General features: G+C 45.1%; 2 protein-coding genes across 6 annotated transcripts in view; one reads left to right on the top strand and one right to left on the bottom strand.

Moving 5' to 3' along the window:
- LOC137431711 (unconventional myosin-Ib) overlaps positions 1-20,066 on the bottom strand; it is a 246,738-nt gene that overhangs the window by 136,995 nt on the left and 89,677 nt on the right. For all 5 annotated transcript variants that reach the window (XM_078782369.1, XM_068123339.2, XM_068123340.2 and 2 more), the window contains exon 17: positions 16,115-16,341. In XM_078782369.1, coding sequence (XP_078638495.1) covers positions 16,115-16,341 — 227 coding nt within the window. The remainder of the gene's footprint in view (positions 1-16,114; positions 16,342-20,066) is intronic.
- On the top strand, positions 1,332-6,612 carry LOC144892872 (uncharacterized). The gene is made up of 3 exons (XM_078781207.1): positions 1,332-2,810; positions 3,145-3,245; positions 6,596-6,612. The coding sequence occupies exons 1-3, from the start codon at positions 1,420-1,422 to the stop codon at positions 6,610-6,612; spliced, it is 1,509 nt and encodes a 502-aa protein (XP_078637333.1). The 5' UTR covers positions 1,332-1,419.

Genomic DNA, 20,066 nt, shown 5'->3' with positions numbered 1-20,066 from the left:
GAAGCTGAAGGGAAAGGTGTATGCTGCATGTGTGAGAAGTGTTATGATTTATGGGAGCGAGACATGGGTAATGAACGTAGAGCAGCAACGAAGGCTGGAAAGGGTGGAAATGCGAATGGTTCGGTGGATGTGCGGAGTATCGTTGAGAGAGAGGAAGACAAATGATGAATTGCGAAAGATGATGGGAATAGAGCCTGTGATTGATGCTGTGAAGAGGAACAGGTTGAGATGGTTTGGTCATGTGTTGAGGAAGGATGAAAGTGACTGGTTGAGAAGAGTGATGGAAATGAATGTAGAAGGAAGTAGAGGACGGGGAAGACCGAGAAAGACTTGTAGTAAGGGAAACATATGAAAATCTGTTAACTAAATTGTTACCAAAAAATTTCTTCACCAATATGTTTGTAAAGGTGTGTAATAACATGTGTTAAAATGTTGAAGGTCAACTCCCGTGGGAAACCCAGAAAAAAAGCTGTTGAATTCGAGTACCGAAAAATTATTTTCGAGAATTTTTATTTTTTTTAATCGGCCCTTAAGTAACTTATGAGGGGTCAAATAAGGGTTTTTCATGATTCTGAGTTGATTGTTAACATTTATATTTCACCACAGACACTCCTTTGTGGAAAAATAATTTCTAAATATATCTCATTTTCTACTTTGCAGGACATGGAGTCTAGCAATATGGATGAAGACGTTACTCCACCTGTGCTCAATTGCTTCATCTGTGCACGCTCGGATACACCAGCTGAAAGGCTCATACAGGCAACTCCAAAGGGATACTCAACTTTATTGAAACAAGCAGAAACTGTCGAAAATGTTACTGTTGTGGAACGTATGAAGGAGGCTCAAAAGGAAGAAAAACTGAGGTACCACCAGAAGTGTAAAAATGATCTGTACAACAACTTTGTTGCAACCACCAAGAAGTCAGCTCAAGCATCAAAGGCAGAGAAAGAGTCATCAAAGTTGAAGAGAAGACGCACTACTTGTGAGTTCAGTTCATCAACTGGCTGCAGTTCTCGAAGATCACAGTCAGTTGACCTCCTGTATAAGGATGTATGCATTCTTTGCAACCAACCAGCCCAGCTCTACAAAAATAATCCAGCACAAGCTAGAAAGAAATACAGAGTGCCAGATAATTTGACTGCAGATACACTGAAGGCAAGCTTGCTGAAGACAGCACGGAGTCGCGGGGATGACTGGGGCACTGAAGTCACTGGACGCCTGGAAGGGATCAACGACTTGGTAGCAGAAGAAACACTGTACCATTTGCGATGCAAACTTATGTTTGCGAGAGGTGACAGTTTGTCCAAGACTGATGAGGAAGGAAAAAGGAAGAGAGGACAGAGGAGTATTGATGAGGAGCGAGAGGCAGTTTTTATTGAATTCTGCGAATGGTTAGACTCAGAATTAGAGCATGGAGTAATGAACATGGACCAAGTCCATGAAAAGCTGCAGGAGTTTGATCAGTCACCAGAGAAGAGCCTTTCTTATTCAAAGCATTGGCTAAAGATAAAACTTCTAGAGAAATACGAAGACACTTTGTATTTCACAACACAGGAAAGAAGGGCAGATGTACTCTGTCTCAAAGATGGCACCGACAATATTCTGCGAGGGCATCATGCTAATCTTGACCATGGAGATGAGAAGACTCAGATCATAAAGACGGCACTCAAGTTCATATCCAATGATATTGCCTTGATTGATTTAGGTCCAAAGTCATACCCCACCACACACAGTATGACTGACATCGATAGTCAGCTGACACTTGTTCCTGCAAGCCTTCAGATGTTCTTGAGACCGATTGTCAAGACAGACGAAAGAGTTGCCGTTTGGGGGCAGAATTTTATTAAGGCCTGTCGACCTCGGTCTGGAGTATTGCCACACCAAATGGGGCTTGCCATACAACTTGATCATAGATTTGGGTCAAAATGGATGCTCAACAAGTTCCACCGGCTGGGATACACTGAGTCTTACACGGAGACACAAAACTACAAATACTGCTTCCTTAATAGTAGGAGTGGAGATGATGTTCCAGATACTTCTGGCACTCTTGACACCATTGTGGAGGAAACCGATGAACAGATCAATGATGAGGTTGCGGTTGATGCTGCGCTTGAGGATCAATCAGTGATGACAGCCAAAGTGCCAGCCAGTGAAAGTGAATTGTCAAGTAATGATCAGGTGGTCTTTATGGAGGTTGGGGAAACAAACAATGCAGTCACTCAGTTTGTTGGAGACAATATAGATTTAAACATTGTCTCTATTCACGGAAACACCCCCTTTCACTCAATGGGTTGGATCGAAGTCACCTCTCCGGCACCACCTTTGCCAGATCCACAGACAACAGCAGCTTTCCCCCGGGTGAAGTTGAAGGCACTCGACAAAGCTAAGATCCTGAGAGGAACTGAAGTAAAGATTATTCCATTTACGAACAGGAAACAGATAGGAACGAACGCAATCATGTTTCTCCCCCTCGCTGAGCTTTCCTCCTCCCTGGCTCATGATCAGCCACTCCTCACTCCAGGTGACACACTCTGGGCAGCGGGGTGGGTGATCAAAGCCAACGATCCTGAGTTCCCACACTCCAACTGGAATGGCTGGATGAAGAGAATCCATGCTAATGATGCAAAGCAGAGCACACAGATCGAGTTCCTCCCAGTTATTGAAGGAGACCCTAATGACCTCAACACCATCTTCACCACTCTGAAAGAGTGCATACGGTGCGCTGGGGTCGCTATAGTGACCTTTGATCTTCCGATTTGGCTGAAGGCTGTGAATATAATAAAGCAGGCAAATCTACCCGTCATTCCAAGGTCTACCCGTCAACACCTGGTGTTGGGCTAGCGGCTAGGGTGCCGGCTTAGGATCCAAGGATCCTGGGTTCGAATCCCGGTCGATTGCTGAATTAACGCCGGGGGGGTTGACTCAGCCTGTCATCCTTCCGAGGTCGGCTAATTGAGTACCAGTTCACTGGTAATTCCCTGTTTGTCGTTAAAGGCGGCAAAAAGGGTTGGCGTCAGGAAGGGCATCTGGCCGTAAAACATTGCTTCAAAAAGGGGACCGAAAAACAACAACAACCACGGTTCCCGAAAAAGGCCAACCCCCGCTTTGCGGGGAAAAATGGCCTCTAAAGGTGGTTATTCCAAGGTTGGGTGGTTTTCACCTGCTGAAGTCTTATCTTGGATCAATGGGTAACATCATGGAAGATTCTGGACTACTAGATGTGATCCAGTTGATCTATCCTGGAAGTACGACAGCCAACCACATCATGGGTGGAGGATGTTTTGACAAGGCAATCCGTGTTCACCTCCTCATCGATGCAGCCATCTATCAACACATCATGAAACTTGCCTTCACTGAGGAGCGTGGTGACATGAAGACCTTCATGGAGAAGGTGGCTGATGGGAAGATGGGAGCCAGACACTCAGACCCAGTAGTGCCAGTGTTTGAGCAAAGGTTTGAAGAAACCTTCAAACGACTCGCAAAAGGAGGAAGAACACCTGCACTCTGGGTGGAGTACCACCACATAGACAATGACTGTTGAAACTTCTGACATTGTGAATGAGAAATAACTCTTGAGTATTATATATGTATGTGAAATAAAAGCTACTTTGTGTATAAATGTAAAAGTGAAAATATAAATGTTAACAATCAACTCAGAATCATGAAAAACCCTTATTTGACCCCTCATAAGTTACTTAAGGGCCGATTAAAAAAAATAAAATTCTCGAAAATACTTTTTCGGTACCCGAATTAAACAGCTTTTTTCTGGGTTTCCCACGGGAGTTGAACTTCAACATTTTAACACATGTTATTACACACCTTTACAAACATATTGGTGAAGAAATTTTTTGGTAACAATTTAGTTAACAGATTTGTGAAATATCTCATAAAATGCTCTTACTATTGGCTAAAGATGGTGGAAGAAGAAATGCGGGCAAGGGGGTTAACAAGGAGAGATGCAGAAAATAGGGCAAAATGGAGAAGATTGTCATGGGGACCGCAAGGCTAACCCCCGCTCTAGCAGGGAAAATGGCCTTAAAATGCATGTTGTTGTTTGTTGGTCGAGTGTAGGTTGACCATCTGCCCCCCCCAGCCCCCTTGAAAAGCCTCTGAATCGAGAGCCATTTGTGATGCTTCATTGACGCTCCATGAAGGATAAGCTTTCAGCCCAGGATCAAGTCAGGTAACTCTTACTTGCATGGTTCACTGCAACGTTAATTGTAGTGCAGCTTTATGACAATTACAGAATGAGTACAAGAAACCAAAGAATAAATATAAAACGCCTCTTTATGAAACACCACAGGTAGACACAGACACACACACTTCACATTTCCCATTTCCCATAACGTTCCCATTGAACAAGTGATCTGGTGATTATGCTTTGGAGTTGCAGGAACCCAAGTCTGTTGTACATTTCCACCAGCACGAGTTGCTCAACACCACAATAAGTACACCTCCAACATCTAGTCTGTGTAAAAGTAGAGGCTTATAGGCACGAATTAGTTGACACACCCGGTTTGGTCTTATCAGGACTTGCATATAACCCCACAGAGCCCTTCCTGGCAAAACGAGGAAGCATGGTCACAACCACAATCCCCAACCACCAGTAAAGTTTGTTGGCAGAAGCTCCATGGCGATGCAAATGACCGTGACTTCTTCGATGCTTTTTATGCACAAAATGTCTCAAGTGGGTTGCTGTTCTTTCTTCATGGAGAAATTTCCTTCCCTTTTTTAGATGCAAGATCTGGGCTCATGGAAGAGCATGGAGGCAGAGGGTGGAAAGGCGATGAACCGACAGTAAGTAGGACAATGGGGCCACAGTTGGACGCAACAAGCAAGGGAATGAATAAACAGGGAAAGTGGAAACCAGAGAGGAGGGGAGAAAACACAATAACCTGCAAGTAAGAGGGCTGGGCTAGGTTAGGTAGGATCAATGGAGGTAGAAAATATTGTGGGTGGGGATGGGAGATGACATGAAGATGAAAGTGCAACACCTGCTTGAAGCAGACGAGGGAAGAGTTCTTTCAAAAACAATACACTGTAAAACATGGAGGAGCAATATGCCTTTCACATCACATTTTTGAAACAAATAACAATGTCGACACAATGATATTCCGGATAGCCTAGGCCCTATAGGTGTGCACGCTTGCCTCTGAGCATCTAGTTTGAGATCAAATCTCTACCCAAATGTAAACCGTCATCCTGGTGTTTCACCAATGTGTGTGCTGTCTCTCGGATGGACATTAAGCTCATCTGCAGGCACTGGTTGGTGGGCGTTAGAGATCCCACCCCTAACAAATGATAAATTCCTGCACACTCGGTCGAGTATCTTGCATCGGAGTGGCGAACCATCCACGATTGTAAGCCCTAGCCGAGAAGCTGCCGTGGCAGAACCGATGCTCTGCTTTCTCACTCTCCCAGCTCTTCCAGGACACACGTGCTCTTCCAGTAAATCCTCCTCATGGTTGAAACAAAAAATCCAGACTTTCTGCACACCCGCACTCTTTTGTTCCTCTTTCCTCCATTCTTTGAACCACCTTCCTGAAGCGGTTCAATCCCCTCTCCCCTCCCGGGCTCCAAGCTAGTCTCCCTGCTCTTCCGTACGCCTAGATTTTGTACACGGACAGTATATGTTGTTCATAAGCAGTGTGCCATCTTTGAGAAGTTGATGTACTCTGGACATACAAATAGTTTTACACAGCCAAAAATTATATGAAAAGAGGAAAATTATACCAATACATATGGATAGACAGGTATGCAAGATCAGAAAAACCTCACAGATAAAAACCATAAGGAAACCACAATGATCGAGGGAAACATTATAAAGAAGACAGCAAGAGCCACTGTTAGTGAATCCTTTCAGACCAAAATAGAAACGTGATGTTATTCCCCTTTGGGTACAAACATAAATTCTTCTTCTCCTCCGCTTCTCTTTACAAGGGGTGAGGTCCAAAGGCACCAAGCTCCTGCCTTGACCACGATACTCCTCCACTCCCCTCTGTCCTCAGCCACCTCTCTCCACTCTCCAACCACCCCCCACCTTCCTGGTACCCCACTTCACACAATCCTCCCATCTCAAATGTGGTCTACCATTTTTCCTTTTACTGTGTTCCCTCAACCTATCCGCTCTCTTTGTCTTCCTCTCTTCGGACAACCGCACCAAGTGTACAGCCCATCTCAGCCGGCATTTCACCAATCTCCCCTTCCAGTATAAACAGAAAATATTAAAAACAAACAAGTCTGAATTTCCAATGATGTCAGTGGGTAATCAAGGTGATAAATACTGTATGCTAAATATAGATGAAAAAAAAAAACTGAATGGGAATGTCAAACGTGACATCATTTCCTCCATAGTCACCATCATTCACCCTTCAATCAATTCACTTCCAAATGCCCTCAACAGCATTAGTCCACATGGACATTGGACACATATGCTCTAGTTCTGGGATTTCGTCAAAACGTGATTTATAAGTGTTCAAAAATTGGCAATGGCCAGAATTAATGCTGTTATGGATTCAAATGTTAAAAACGTGAACGCTAATATCTTCTTGACGTTATAACTTGGACATAAGGTGCTGCAATCTTCAAAACACAGATATTGAATGTGATTAGCACTTACAGTTTTACATCCGAACACCAAACTATAGGAATCAACCAACATCTGTTCCGAACCGGTTGCCAAGACTCAATATGAGATAGGAAAGTGGTTTAACTGCTGGCATACAAGATGGTGCACGGAATGTGGAGCGGATGGCGTGGTTCAGCACTATGTGTGGTGGCACAGAATGTGGAGCGGATGGCGTGGTTCAGCACTATGTGTGGTGGCACGGAATGTGGAGCGGATGGCGTGGTTCAGCACTATGTGTGGTGGCACGGAATGTGGAGCGGATGACGTGGTTCGGCACTATGTGTGGTGGCACGGAATGTGGAGCGGATGGCGTGGTTCGGCACAGAATGTGGAGCGGATGGCGTGGTTCAGCACGATGTGTGGTGGCACAGAATGTGGAGCGGATGGCGTGGTTCAGCACGATGTGTGGTGGCACGGAATGTGGAGTGGATGGCGTGGTTCAGCACTATGTGTGGTGGCACGGAATGTGGAGCGGATGGCGTGGTTCAGCACTATGTGTGGTGGCACGGAATGTGGAGCGGATGGCGTGGTTCAGCACTATGTGTGGTGGCACGGAATGTGGAGCGGATGGCGTGGTTCAGCACTATGTGTGGTGGCACGGAATGTGGAGCGGATGGCGTGGTTCAGCACTATGTGTGGTGGCACGGAATGTGGAGCGGATGGCGTGGTTCAGCACTATGTGTGGTGGCACGGAATGTGGAGCGGATGGCGTGGTTCAGCACTATGTGTGGTGGCACGGAATGTGGAGCGGATGGCGTGGTTCAGCACTATGTGTGGTGGCACGGAATGTGGAGCGGATGGCGTGGTTCAGCACTATGTGTGGTGGCACGGAATGTGGAGCGGATGGCGTGGTTCAGCACTATGTGTGGTGGCACAGAATGTGGAGCGGATGGCGTGGTTCAGCACTATGTGTGGTGGCACGGAATGTGGAGCGGATGGCGTGGTTCAGCACTATGTGTGGTGGCACAGAATGTGGAGCGGATGGTGTGGTTCAGCACTATGTGTAGTGGCACGGAATGTGGAGCGGATGACGTGGTTCAGCACTATGTGTGGTGGCACAGAATGTGGAGCGGATGGCGTGGTTCAGCACTATGTGTGGTGGCACGGAATGTGGAGCGGATGGTGTGGTTCAGCACTATGTGTGGTGGCACAGAATGTGGAGCGGATGGCGTGGTTCAGCACTATGTGTGGTGGCACGGAATGTGGAGCGGATGGTGTGGTTCAGCACTATGTGTGGTGGCACGGAATGTGGAGCGGATGGCGTGGTTCAGCACTATGTGTGGTGGCACGGAATGTGGAGCGGATGGCGTGGTTCAGCACTATGTGTGGTGGCACAGAATGTGGAGCGGATGGCGTGGTTCAGCACTATGTGTGGTGGCACGGAATGTGGAGCGGATGGCGTGGTTCAGCACTATGTGTGGTGGCACGGAATGTGGAGCGGATGGCGTGGTTCAGCACTATGTGTGGTGGCACGGAATGTGGAGCGGACGGCGTGGTTCAGCACTATGTGTGGTGGCACGGAATGTCTGTTCATATGCTTCCAACTGCAGTCTATGCGTGAAATCAAACAAATCATTTGGAATTTTTGTGCATGTGTGTGTTCTTTTGTGTTTTGTAGTTGAGTGGTGATGGTTATAAGGGTGGGTGGTTGGTTCGGTGCTCCACCATGTGTATTTATTTTGGTGCTGTAGATTCTGGGAGTGGAAGCTGCTGTTTTGTTGTTGTAGTTTGTGTTCTTGCTGACCGGGATTGGGGTACGTATGCATTCAAGTGTAGTTGCTGCATGTGGAGGCATATGTGCCCCTGCTGGCCCAACTTAGCTGACCGTATCGAGGTTTAAGGGCCGAAACAGGATGATGCTGAGGACTTTGTCTAACGACTCGGTCAGTGAGGCACAATTGTAACCAATTGCTTTGAAATTAAATTATATATAAACACAAAAATATATACATCACATGAAAATGAGATGAAGACAAAGGACCATGAAAGATTATGAAATATTGTGACATCTTTAATATGAGCGCAACATTGTATTTTACAACAGCCATACAAGTTCTCGGAATGGGCTCGTCATTGGCACCCTACAGTGGCAGTTTTATTTTGTTATATTTGCTTAATAAAAACTTGTATTGTTGGTTGAACTTGTTATATGCCAAATAAGGTTCCAACTTCAAATAGATACATTGATGCACGATGGCCGTTTATGGCTGGGGTGCATTCCCATTTGCTACTGCAGCCAGATGGAAGATTGACTCGAGTCCCTTGAAAATGACTTAGGGGTCTCAACGACAGGCAGATTTGACCGACCCATAAACTGTTGAGGTTGGAGATGTCCATTGTAAAGTGTCTCTGCATTTAGGTTGTCTAATCATCAACAGAACTTAAAATCCATCATCCACGAACACTTGAACATGTCCAATGTTTCAGAAAGATGGGTCCTCTGAAACATCGGCACTCATTATGGCAGTAAAACCTGACTTCAGCTTTGGGACACTGAAATCATTGGAAACCGTGAAAAAGAAGCACAAGAGATCCAGGACATTTCATGCACACTCCACCTCCAGCTGACAAGACTATGACCTCAACTTTCTGGATAAGGGAATCCTGCCGATTGGCTGTGTGCGTCACAAAACCACAATCGTACGGAAAGATTACGCCAGCTCATGGAAAAATTGCCATATGCCATCAAGAGCAAATGCTGAGCGATGTTGGCCAAAGGTGTGCTCCTTCTTTACTGCAACGTGTCTGCACAAAGGCCTGTGTTGAGAAGCCTGCCATTTATAACTGTGGTTTCAAGCAGCTTCATCACCCCCTACAGTGTTGATCTGGCCCCCAATGACTATTATCTGTTTCGACAGCCGAAGACACACCTGCATGGCTGCTGATCCATCAATGACAAGGAACTGACTGGAGTAACCAAGGCATGGCTGAAAAAGCAGTGTGAAAACTTTGATTTTACTGGTATAAACAACTCGAAGGACAAATTAAATAAGTGCATTCAAGTCAAGACACACTATGTTGAAAAATAAAAGAGGTTTTCATATCTTGGGCTACTGTAAAATATCTCATTTCTAGAACATTTTCAATAACTGTAAATTGCCCATAAGCCTGGAAATCCGTTTCTGGCACACCTGAGTAATGATTCAGAATTATTAAAAGAGTGAAAGTACCCTGAGAAACGATACACAAAAACAGTGAAAAGGGTTTTTCACAAGCAGAAGCTTTATAGAAACAGGTATAACTTAAATGAAAATGTATTTTCTCAGAAATATAATATGGCTCTGCGGTCGTAGCCAAAGTGCATTTTCGAATTCAATCATTAAAATGGAAAAACCAACAATAAGAAAATTTTTGTTATTAAAATAATATATAAGACTTGTGGTGGACCTAACATGCGTGCACATACAGTGCATTCAGAAAGTAATCAGACCGCTTCACTTTTTTCACATTTTGTTATGTTGCAGCCTTATGCTGAACTCGTTTAAATTCATTTTTTCCCTCATCAATCTACACTCAATGCCCCATAATGACAAAGAGAAAACAGGATTTTAGGAAGTTTTGCAAATTTATTAAAAAGAAAAAAACTGAAATATCACATTGACATAAGTATTCACACCCTTTGCTATGACACTTGAAATTTATCTCAGGTGCCTCCCATTTCTCTTGATCATCTTTGAGATGTTTCTACACCTTGATTGGAGTCCACCTGTGGTAAATTCAATTGATTGGACATGATTTGGAAAGGCACACACCTGTCTATATAAGGTCTCACAGCTGACAATGCATATCAGAGCAAAAACCAAGCCATGAGGTCGAAGGAACTGCCTGCAGAGCTCAGAGACAGGATTGTGTCGAGGCACAGATTTGAGGAAGCCTACAAAAAAATCTCTCCTGCATTGAAGGTTCCCAAGAGCACAGTGGCCTCCATAATTCTAAAATGGAAGAAGTTTGGAACAACCAGGACTCCTCCTAGAGCTAGCCGCATGGCCAAACTGAGCAATCGGGGGAGCAGGGCCTTGGTAAGAGAGGTGACCAAGACCCCGATGGTCACTCTGACTGAGCTCCAGAGATCCTGTGTGGAGATGGGAGAAACTTCCAGAAGGACAACCATCACTGCAACACTCCACCGATCTGGGCTTTATCGCGGAGTGGCCAGACGGAAGCCTTTCCTCAGTGAAAGACACATGAAAGCCCGCTTGGAGTTTGCAAAAAAGCACCTAAAGGACTCTCAGACTGTGAGAAACAAGATTCTGTGGTCTGATGAAACCAAGATCAACTGTTTGGCTTCCGTCTGGCCACTCTGCCATAACACCCAGATCGGTGGAGTATTGCAGTGATGGTTGTCCTTCTGGAAGTTTCTCCCATCTCCAGACAGGATCTCTGGAGCTCAGCCAGAGTGACCATCGGGGTCATGGTCACCTCTCTTACAAAGGCCCTTCTCCCCCGATTGCTCAGTTTGGCCGGGCGGCCAGCTCTAGGAAGAGTCCTGGTTGTTCCAAACTTCTTCCATTTAAGAATTATGGAGGCCACTGTGCTCTTGGGAACCTTCAATGCAGCAGAAATTTTTTTGTAGGCTTCCCCAGATCTGTTGTGAAAACATTTTGTTACCGAGGAGACATGCTGAATGGAGAAGGTGGATCAGACTCGGCAACGGTTGCTGGAGTGAGGTGTGCATGAAAGACGTTTCGGGAACTGAGTGGCATGCTGGCGAGGAGGGGAGTGTCTTTGAAGCTGAAGGGAAAGGTGTATGCTGCATGTGTGAGAAGTGTTATGATTTATTGGAGCGAGACATGGGTAATGAACGTAGAGCAGCAACGAAGTCTGGAAAGGGTGGAAATGCGAATCGTTCGGTGGATGTGTGGAGTATCGTTGAGAGAGAGGAAGACAAATGATGAATTGCGAAAGATGATGGGAATAGAGCCTGTGATTAATGCTGTGAAGAGAAACAGTTTGAGATGGTTTGGTCATGTGTTGAGGAAGGATGAAAGTGACCGGTTGAGAAGAGTGATGGAATGAATGCAGAAGGAAGTAGAGGACGGGGAAGACGGAGAAAGACTTGGCTAAAGATGGTCGAAGAAGAAATGCGGGCAAGGGGGTTAACAAGGGGAGATGCAGAAAATAGGGCAAAATGGAGAAGATCGTCATGGGGACCGCAAGGCTAACCCCCGATCTTGCAGGGAAAATGGCCTTAGAATGCCTGTTGTTGTTGTTTGTCCCCAGATCTGTGCCTCGACACAATCCTGTCTCTGAGCTCTGCAGGCAGTTCCTTCGACCTCATGGCTCGGTTTTTGCTCTGATATGCATTGTCAGCTGTGAGACCTTATATAGACAGGTGTGTGCCTTTCCAAATCATGTCCAGTCAATTGAATTTACCACAGGTGGACTCCAATCAAGGTGTAGAAACATCTCAAAGATGATCAAGAGAAATGGGAGGCACCTGAGCTAAATTTCAAGTGTCATAGCAAAGGGTCTGAATACTTATGTCAATGTGATATTTCAGTTTTTTTTTTAAAATAAATTTGCAAAACTTTCTAAAATCCTGTTTTCTCTTTGTCATTATGGGGTGTTGAGTGTAGATTGATGAGGGGAAAATGAATTTTAAACGATTTCAGCAATAAGGCTGCAACATAACAAAATGTGAAAAAAGTGAAGGGGTCTGAATACTTTCTGAATGCACTGTATGTACAAGAGCACACACACTACACAAAGTTTTTTCATCAAATGACGAAAAATTGACGACATTCAAATGCAATTTGGCCGAGATAAGTGTGCCAAGTACACATTCGTACAAGTTAAACCAACTAAAACGGACAACATAAAAATCGACCTAAATACAACAATACAGAAGCTGGACAACGAAGCATCATACAAATACACTACATGGCCAACATTATGCGACACCCATTCTAATTAGTGGATTTGGCTGTTTCAACCACACCCATTGCTGACAGGTATATATAATCAAGCACACAGCCATGCAATCTCCATAGACAAACATTGGTAGGAGAATGGGCCGTACTGAAGAGCTCAGTGACTTTAAATGTGACACCGTCATAGGATGCCACCTTTCCAACAAGTCAGTTCATCAAATTTCTGCCCTGCTAGAGCTGCCCCAGTCAACTGTAAGTGCTGTTATTGTGAAGTGAAAACGTCTAGGAGCAATAACAGCTCAGCCGCGAAGTGGTCGGCCACACAAGCTCACAGAAATGGACCGCTGAGTGCTGAAGCGCGTAAAAATAGTCTGTCCTCAGTTGCAACACTCACTACCGAGTTCCAAACTGCCCCTGGAAGCAACGTCAGCACAACCACTGTTCGTCCGGACCTTCCTGAAATGGGTTTCCATGGCCGAGCAGCTACACACAAGCCTAAGATCACCATGTGCAATGCCAAATGTCAGCTGGAGTGGTGCTCGCCTCCATTGGACTCTGGAGCAGTGGACACGCGTTCTCTGGAGTGAGGAATCACGCTTCACCATCTGGCAGTCCAACGGACGATTCTGGGTTTGGCGGATGCCAGGAGAATGCCACCTGCCCGAATGCATAGTGCCAATTGTAAAGTTTGGTGGAGGAGGAATAATGGTCTGGGGCTGCTTTTCATGGTTCGGGCTCAGCCCCTTAGTTCCAGTGAAGGGAAATCTTAACGCTACAGCATACAATGACATTCTAGATGATTGTGTGCTTCCAACTTTGTGGCAACAGTTTGGGGAAGGCCTTTTCCTGTTTCAGCATGACAATGCCCCCGTGCACAAAGCGAAGTGCATGCAGAAATGGTTTGTTGAGATCGGTATGGAAGAACTTGACTGGCCTGCACAGAGCCCTGACCTCAATCCCATCGAACACCTTTGGGATGAATTGGAGCGCCGACTGCAAGCCACGACTAATCGCCCAACATCAGTGCCCATCCTCACTCATGCTCTTGTGGCTGAATGGAAGCAAATCCCCACAGCAATGTTCCAACATCTCATGGAAAGTCTTCCCAGAAGAGTGGAGGCTGTTATAGCAGCAAAGGGTAGACCAACTCCATATTAATGCCCATGATTTTGGAATGAGATGTTCAACGAGCACATACGGGTGTAATGTTCATGTGTCCACATACTTTTGATCATGTAGTGTACCTCATAGAGGAAGAGAGCCACCAAATATGTGACAAACAAATGCGTAAAACAATTACCAAATAATACTTGCGTAGAACGAGGCTGATCCTGAAAACATACCTCACCCCGAAAAACAAAATCAAAGCCATAAACCAACTAGCTGGACCAGTGTTCCAATATAGCTGCGGAATAATAAACTTCTCACAAGCGGAAATCAATAAACTAGATATCAAAAGAAGGAAAATCCTCACTATCAGGAAAATGTTTAAAAAAAAATCAATGCATCCCGAGAATGTACTTGTCAAGACAAGAAGGAGGAAGCAGGCTTATGGAGCTCAATCAGCTGAACAGAATGACAACCAGAGGATTGGCTGAATATGCAAAAAGTTCAACAGACTGCCGAATACAATTTGTATGCAAACTCAAATACAGCAAGCTAGAAAAGGTTAGCATCGCCCACCTAGTAAAATATTTCCAAAGACAGGAGCGAATAGAAGATGTTCGACATGAAACCGAAACAGCAACGAATACAGCCCCAATGATAGCAAAAATACAAAATAAAAATATCAAACGAAATATTGCTACACCAACAACAGACACCAACACCAACAACAGAATAGGGAGAAAAAAAGAAAAGTTGGACAGATTGTGAGTAGACAAGGAAGGCTCTTTGTAATGGGTAAGAAGAGGTTAGCTCTACTGGGATGGAGAACGAATCATTATTTATGCCCAAGACCAAGGACACTACATCAATGGCTTTAAAAAATGGCATGACTGAGTCAATCTGACAAGTGTCGGTTCTGCAAGGTAGAAACAAACTATGAGCCACTTCCTTTCAGGATGTAAAAAAAACAAAACTCATGTCAGAGCAGCTGTACACCCAAAGGCACAACAAAGTATGTCCAGTAATCCACTTGCACATCTGCAAAAGTCTCAATATCCCAATTCCAGAAAACACATGGAAACATGAACCTAAGCAATCACTGAAAACAAGGACATTAATGCTCACGTATGGCCTGATGATCCCATCAAGCGTGAACATAGAAACCAAAGCATTGCGACTGGATATAGTATTGAGGTATCAAAGAGAAAATAAGGCATTGCTAATTGACATGTCAGTCCCCATCTATTTTGGCCTAAACAACGCAGAAGTCAAGAAAATGACCAAATACTAAGACCTCAAAAATGAAGTAAAAGGATCCTGGAATCTGAAGAGTGACAAAATTGGACCAGTGATTATTGGAGCAATGCAGGAGGAATGATAAAAAGAACCTTACAGAGATCGTAAAAACCATCCCTGGGACTATTACGACAAACAAACTGCAATTGGAAGCTGTCCGAGGATCGGTGACAATCCTCAAAAAAGCCCTCAGAACAAAACTTTGAGAATATGAAAACTTCACAAACTGGTCCATGAATCACGACCCCTTACTGAAACGGAGTGGGATACTTCGAGACTTAGGAGGACTGAATTCCAGCTGCTGAAACCCACATATGGACATAACAACCAACGACAAACACACTGTTAGACGAGATAAACACAGCCACTGTGCTTGGGATCCCGGGGCACACTGGGTATTAGCGACGTCACACCAATTGTGCCAAATTTCTTCCCACACTCAGTGTAGCATTTCCGAAAGAGGAATTTCCTCCTCCTCATTGGTGCCAACCTATGGGAATTACCCGTGCTCTATCTTTTCAAATGCTGAAGGTCAAGGAAGGAAGCATCACATACCATTAAAAAAAAAAGTCTTTGGAATGACTCAGCCGAGGTTTGAACCACTAATTCCCAGACTCAGAACAGCCTTAACCCTCAAACTACCGAGTCTGCCAAGTTTTGTACGAAGGATAAGTTTTTCCTTTTAAAATGTTGATAAGTTAAAGTGTATACTGGTACATCTTTCAGTTGTCGTAGTCTAATCATTTACATTTGCAAGATGTGAGATTTGTAATACAATGACACAGACAGGAAGTTTATGAGAGCATTTACATCTTGTCCATAAATGACGGAGCGGACGGTAAAAATAGGAAAATGGATGAAATCAACATGACACTGATTGAAGTATGCTAACCGCGTCGGAGGCAAGGAGAAGCTGATGTTTCGGACATTAACCCTTTGTCGAAGCAAAAAAACATTTTTTTACTGTCAGTTCCGATGAAGAGGTAACGCCAAAAACATAAGCTTCTCTTTGCTTCCCATGGTGTTTAGCATAACCTCGATCAACCTCATCTTAATTTCATCCATTTATCTGACTGTCCACCAATGAAGACCGACACTAGCCTTCACAAGCGAGATTATTTCTTTTTTCTAGTAAAACTGATAGATTGAAGAAAAGGGGTTAAGTAACCTATGGCCCACTTTAGTCAAGCCGAAGATGTCAACAGCTACACACCTGATGTAGCTCGGGTTTTTATTCAGCAGGTTCTTCACCAGGCTTGACACCGATGTTCGAAACTGAGTTCCTGCCGTCGGTGGCCGTTTAAGATTGAGACATGTTGGATCTCCCTCAGGAAAGAGATTTCGAATGAGGACTTGCTTTGCCAGGAACATGGCCTGGGAGAGATCGCGGAAGAGCAGGTCGTTGTTTTTATCCACAAAGCCCTCCACATTGTACGTCACCTGGGAAAAAATTAAAACATTTTGCTTTTTTCTGATGAAAGCAGGTAAATTATATTTAAAACAAGAATAACTATACTGTTACAACCTGTGACAAAATCCGGTAACGGCCGATTGGGAAACGCACATTCAAAGCCTTAAAGGATGAACAGCGCGATTGGGAAACATTTAATGCGCTATTAAAAAAATTAACTCGACATCTTATCCATGTTACCCGCCCCATGGTTATATCAAAATGAACTGATTAGTTACACGACCACAGATTGCTTAACCCCAATATAGAGCAATTCAAAAATGTCACACTATTTTAAGTTACACGTGAAGGCCATGACAGTATAGTTAGCAATTTTGTTTTAGTAATTTGCTTAACGTAACGCTTGATTACCGTTATTTTGTCTCGGTGCTATGGTGGGTGGAGACAAGCGACAGATGTGGGTGTGATCCGGCAGCTGGCTGACCAATAGGCACACATTTCAAAAATCGTCCCCCAACAATAACCCCAACAACAGCAACGCAAAGTTCTTGTTGACCTGTGACATGTCGCAGGTAAAAATAAATCGATAAATAAACAGCAATGAGGGGTTTTTCACATATTTGTTCCTAAAATAACTTGTGAGCACTTTCATATTGTTGTGGGAATGCCTTCTCGGGGGTAACTTTGCATGATATAGCGATAGCTTTTTCCCCATATTGCATATATTAAAATGAGCATGAGGCAATTTAATTGTGGTATAAAATATACGATGTTTTATGTGTAAGGGAGCGATGTCGTATCCCCTCCTCCAGTGTGTGTCGAAAACCTCCATCCCTTGACACCCTTTTCATGCATTATCCCTTCGTAATCTGTCTTTTTATGTCCATTTAAAAGTTCTGATATGCAATCAAGCGCTGATCTTAGGTGGGAAAGCCACAATCAAGCAAGCATGCCAAAGCACAGGATGAAGGGGAGGGGTCGGATTCACCCTATCCCCAGACTGAGCTGCAGGCCTACAGCGGCTATGCCGGGAGGAGGTAAGTGCGTCACAGACGGAGGTGGTGGACGTGCTTATAAAAGGACGTCTCATAGATGGCATGGCGTGAGATTCCCACAAGCTTATGAGGGACCTGCAGGTGAACTGCCTTGAGGTCTCCCCAAAACAAGCTTTGCATTCCCTGCCTGACAGCTATACCCCCACCCAATGGGCATGCCCACTCTCCTCCTTGGCAAACTTCAGTCTGTAGCACAAACTGGGACTGCCAAGCCGTGGCTCCATCATACCGAGCTGCTTCTCACTGGGCATGGCCTATGGTATTTCTGTCTTGTGCAATGCATCCATTGCAATATATCTTGTGCAATATAAAAGAGGAGTGAATGAGGCCTTAAGGCATAGGATACGGAAGGAATCGCTGTTCCTTCTTTGGCTCGGAGCACGTATGGGTTTTGGGGATTGTTAAATGGAATTGCTTCTTTTTGTATTGCCATCCCTTATGTTCCTCCAAATGCACTTTATAAAATGCACTTGGTCGTTGGGTGATTCGAGTGTCTTGATCGCGAGTCAGTTAAACATGTCTGTTGAAGGACAGATTGGGTTTAGGTGAATAGTGCCCAGGACGAGACTGCCTGCGTCCGGCAATTTTGCTCGGTCTCTAATTAGTGTAAATGGACGCATTGCATCAATCAGCATGATGCATCGATGGATTTGGTTATTCCATTGGAGATAGGTATCATGGCAAACAGGCCCATGATCCATCTCGGAGCAACATTTCAGTTGGCCAGCACGACTGCTTCGACGCTGTTCCTCGGGATTCGGACTGGGCAACCTGACCTACCCGACGACTAACAATATAAATGGTGAGGAGAGAAAATCCTGCTTCTAGTTTATACTCACCTTTTTTTTTTTTTTTTTCTTTTTTTTTTTTTTGTATACAAGATCGAGGCTCGTGAAAGAGCGAACATTAATCACACAGAAAGACAAACCGACACATAAAACATATAACATAGGGAGCGGTGGACAAGATGGGGAGAGAGGGGGAAGGACACAAACACAACATTTGAGAGCAGGGACCGAGAGACATGGAGACATCGAGAGATCTGAGAGAGGGCGAGGGCTTTGGGGGGGGGGGCGTGGGAAGGGGGCAGTGGGAGAGGTATAAAACATATGGACACTGCCAGGACTTCCAGGAAAGAAGTTGGAATTTCAAACAAGGTGGATCTGGGGTGAATTAGCGGGGGTAGAAAAGATCAAGGTTTTGGATGGGGGAAGATAAGAGATGGTGGTGAACAGCTGTTTTAAAGACCTGGAGGGAGGAGTGGGATTGAAGGGATTGAGGGAGTTTGTTCCAGAGGCGGGAGAAAAGAGGAATGAAAGAGTGAAGGTGAGCGGAGAGCCGAGATTTCGGCAGTTTAACCATCAGAGGGTTGCTGGCAGATCTTGTGCGACCTGTAGGAATATTTGGGGGACAGAGCACAGAGAGAGCTGGGGGTGCAAGGCCGGAGAGGAGTCGGTAGAAGACAGAAAGACCACCTACCTGCCTGCGGTGAGTGAGTGAAAGGCCCTCAGAGATAGCTTCATCACGGGAGATTCCAATAATTCTGAAAGCTTTGGTTTCAACAGCGTGAAGCCGAGCTAGGTGTGAGGCAGGAGCACCGGCCCATAGGGGAGAACAGTATTCCATTGAGCTGCGGATGAAAGCCTTGTATGTGGTGAGGAGCTCAGGTGTGCCGAGGAAGGACTTCGCACGACGGAGGATGCCCAGTCGGCGACTGGCTTTGGAGGCCAGCTTGGAAATGTGGTTTTCCCAAGAAAGATCATGGCAGATAGTGAGACCCAAAATCTTGAGCGACAGAACTTCTTGGAGAGGATTGTTGAGAAAGTAGATGGGAGGGTTGTCCAGTCGATCTTTTCGGAGAGACATAGTAAGAGTGTGAGATTTGTCAGGATTGAAAGACATGTTCCACTTGTTTGACCAGTCTGTGATTTTGTCCAGGTCTTCAGAGAGTGAGGAGGCAGCAGACTGCCGATCTGAGGGAAGAGGAATGGAGCGGCAGAGAGTGGAGTCATCAGCAAAGAGATAGAGAGGATTTTCGAGAGAGTCAGAGAGATCATTGATGAAGACCAGAAAAAGCACGGGGCCCAGAACACTGCCTTGGGGAACTCCAGCCTGAACAGGAAGAGGAGATGAGAGAAACCCATTCAGGGCCACACGTTGACGACGACTAGAGAGGAAGTCCGCCAGCCATGCGTGGAGATTTCCATGGATACCAAAGGAGGAGAGTTTGGTGAGCAGAGCGGGGTGCCAGACCGTGTCGAAGGCACGTGATATGTCGAGGGAGACAGCTCTAATTTCCTGTTTGGCATTGAGGACCTCCATCCATTGTTGAGACAGCAGAAGCAGCATGTCCAGAGTAGAGTGACCTGGTCTGAAACCAAATTGATGATCAGAGATCAAGCCATTGGAGAAGAGGAAAGATTTCATATCAGAAGCAATGATGGATTCCATGACTTTGCTGATAATTGGGAGAAGGCTGATTGGTCTGTAGTTGCTAGGATCTGTTTTTGCACCTTTTTTGTGCAAAGCGGTGATGTTGGCTGATTTCCAAGCAGATGGCAGTTGACCTTGAGCAAAAGAGAGGGTGAAGAGAACAGAGAGAGGGTGAGATAGAGCAGCAGAGCAGGATTTTAGGACCCGTGGGCTGATGCCATCGGGTCCAGTTGCAGAATCAGAGTCGAGGGTTGACAGAAACTTTT

This window comes from Myxine glutinosa, chromosome 7 (genome assembly GCF_964187855.1).
Source record: "Myxine glutinosa chromosome 7, kmMyxGlut1.1, whole genome shotgun sequence".
In the NCBI taxonomy this organism is placed as follows: Eukaryota; Metazoa; Chordata; class Myxini; order Myxiniformes; family Myxinidae; genus Myxine; species Myxine glutinosa.
The sequence above is the reverse complement of the archived record's forward strand: the minus strand, read 5'-3'. Positions and strand labels throughout refer to the sequence as shown.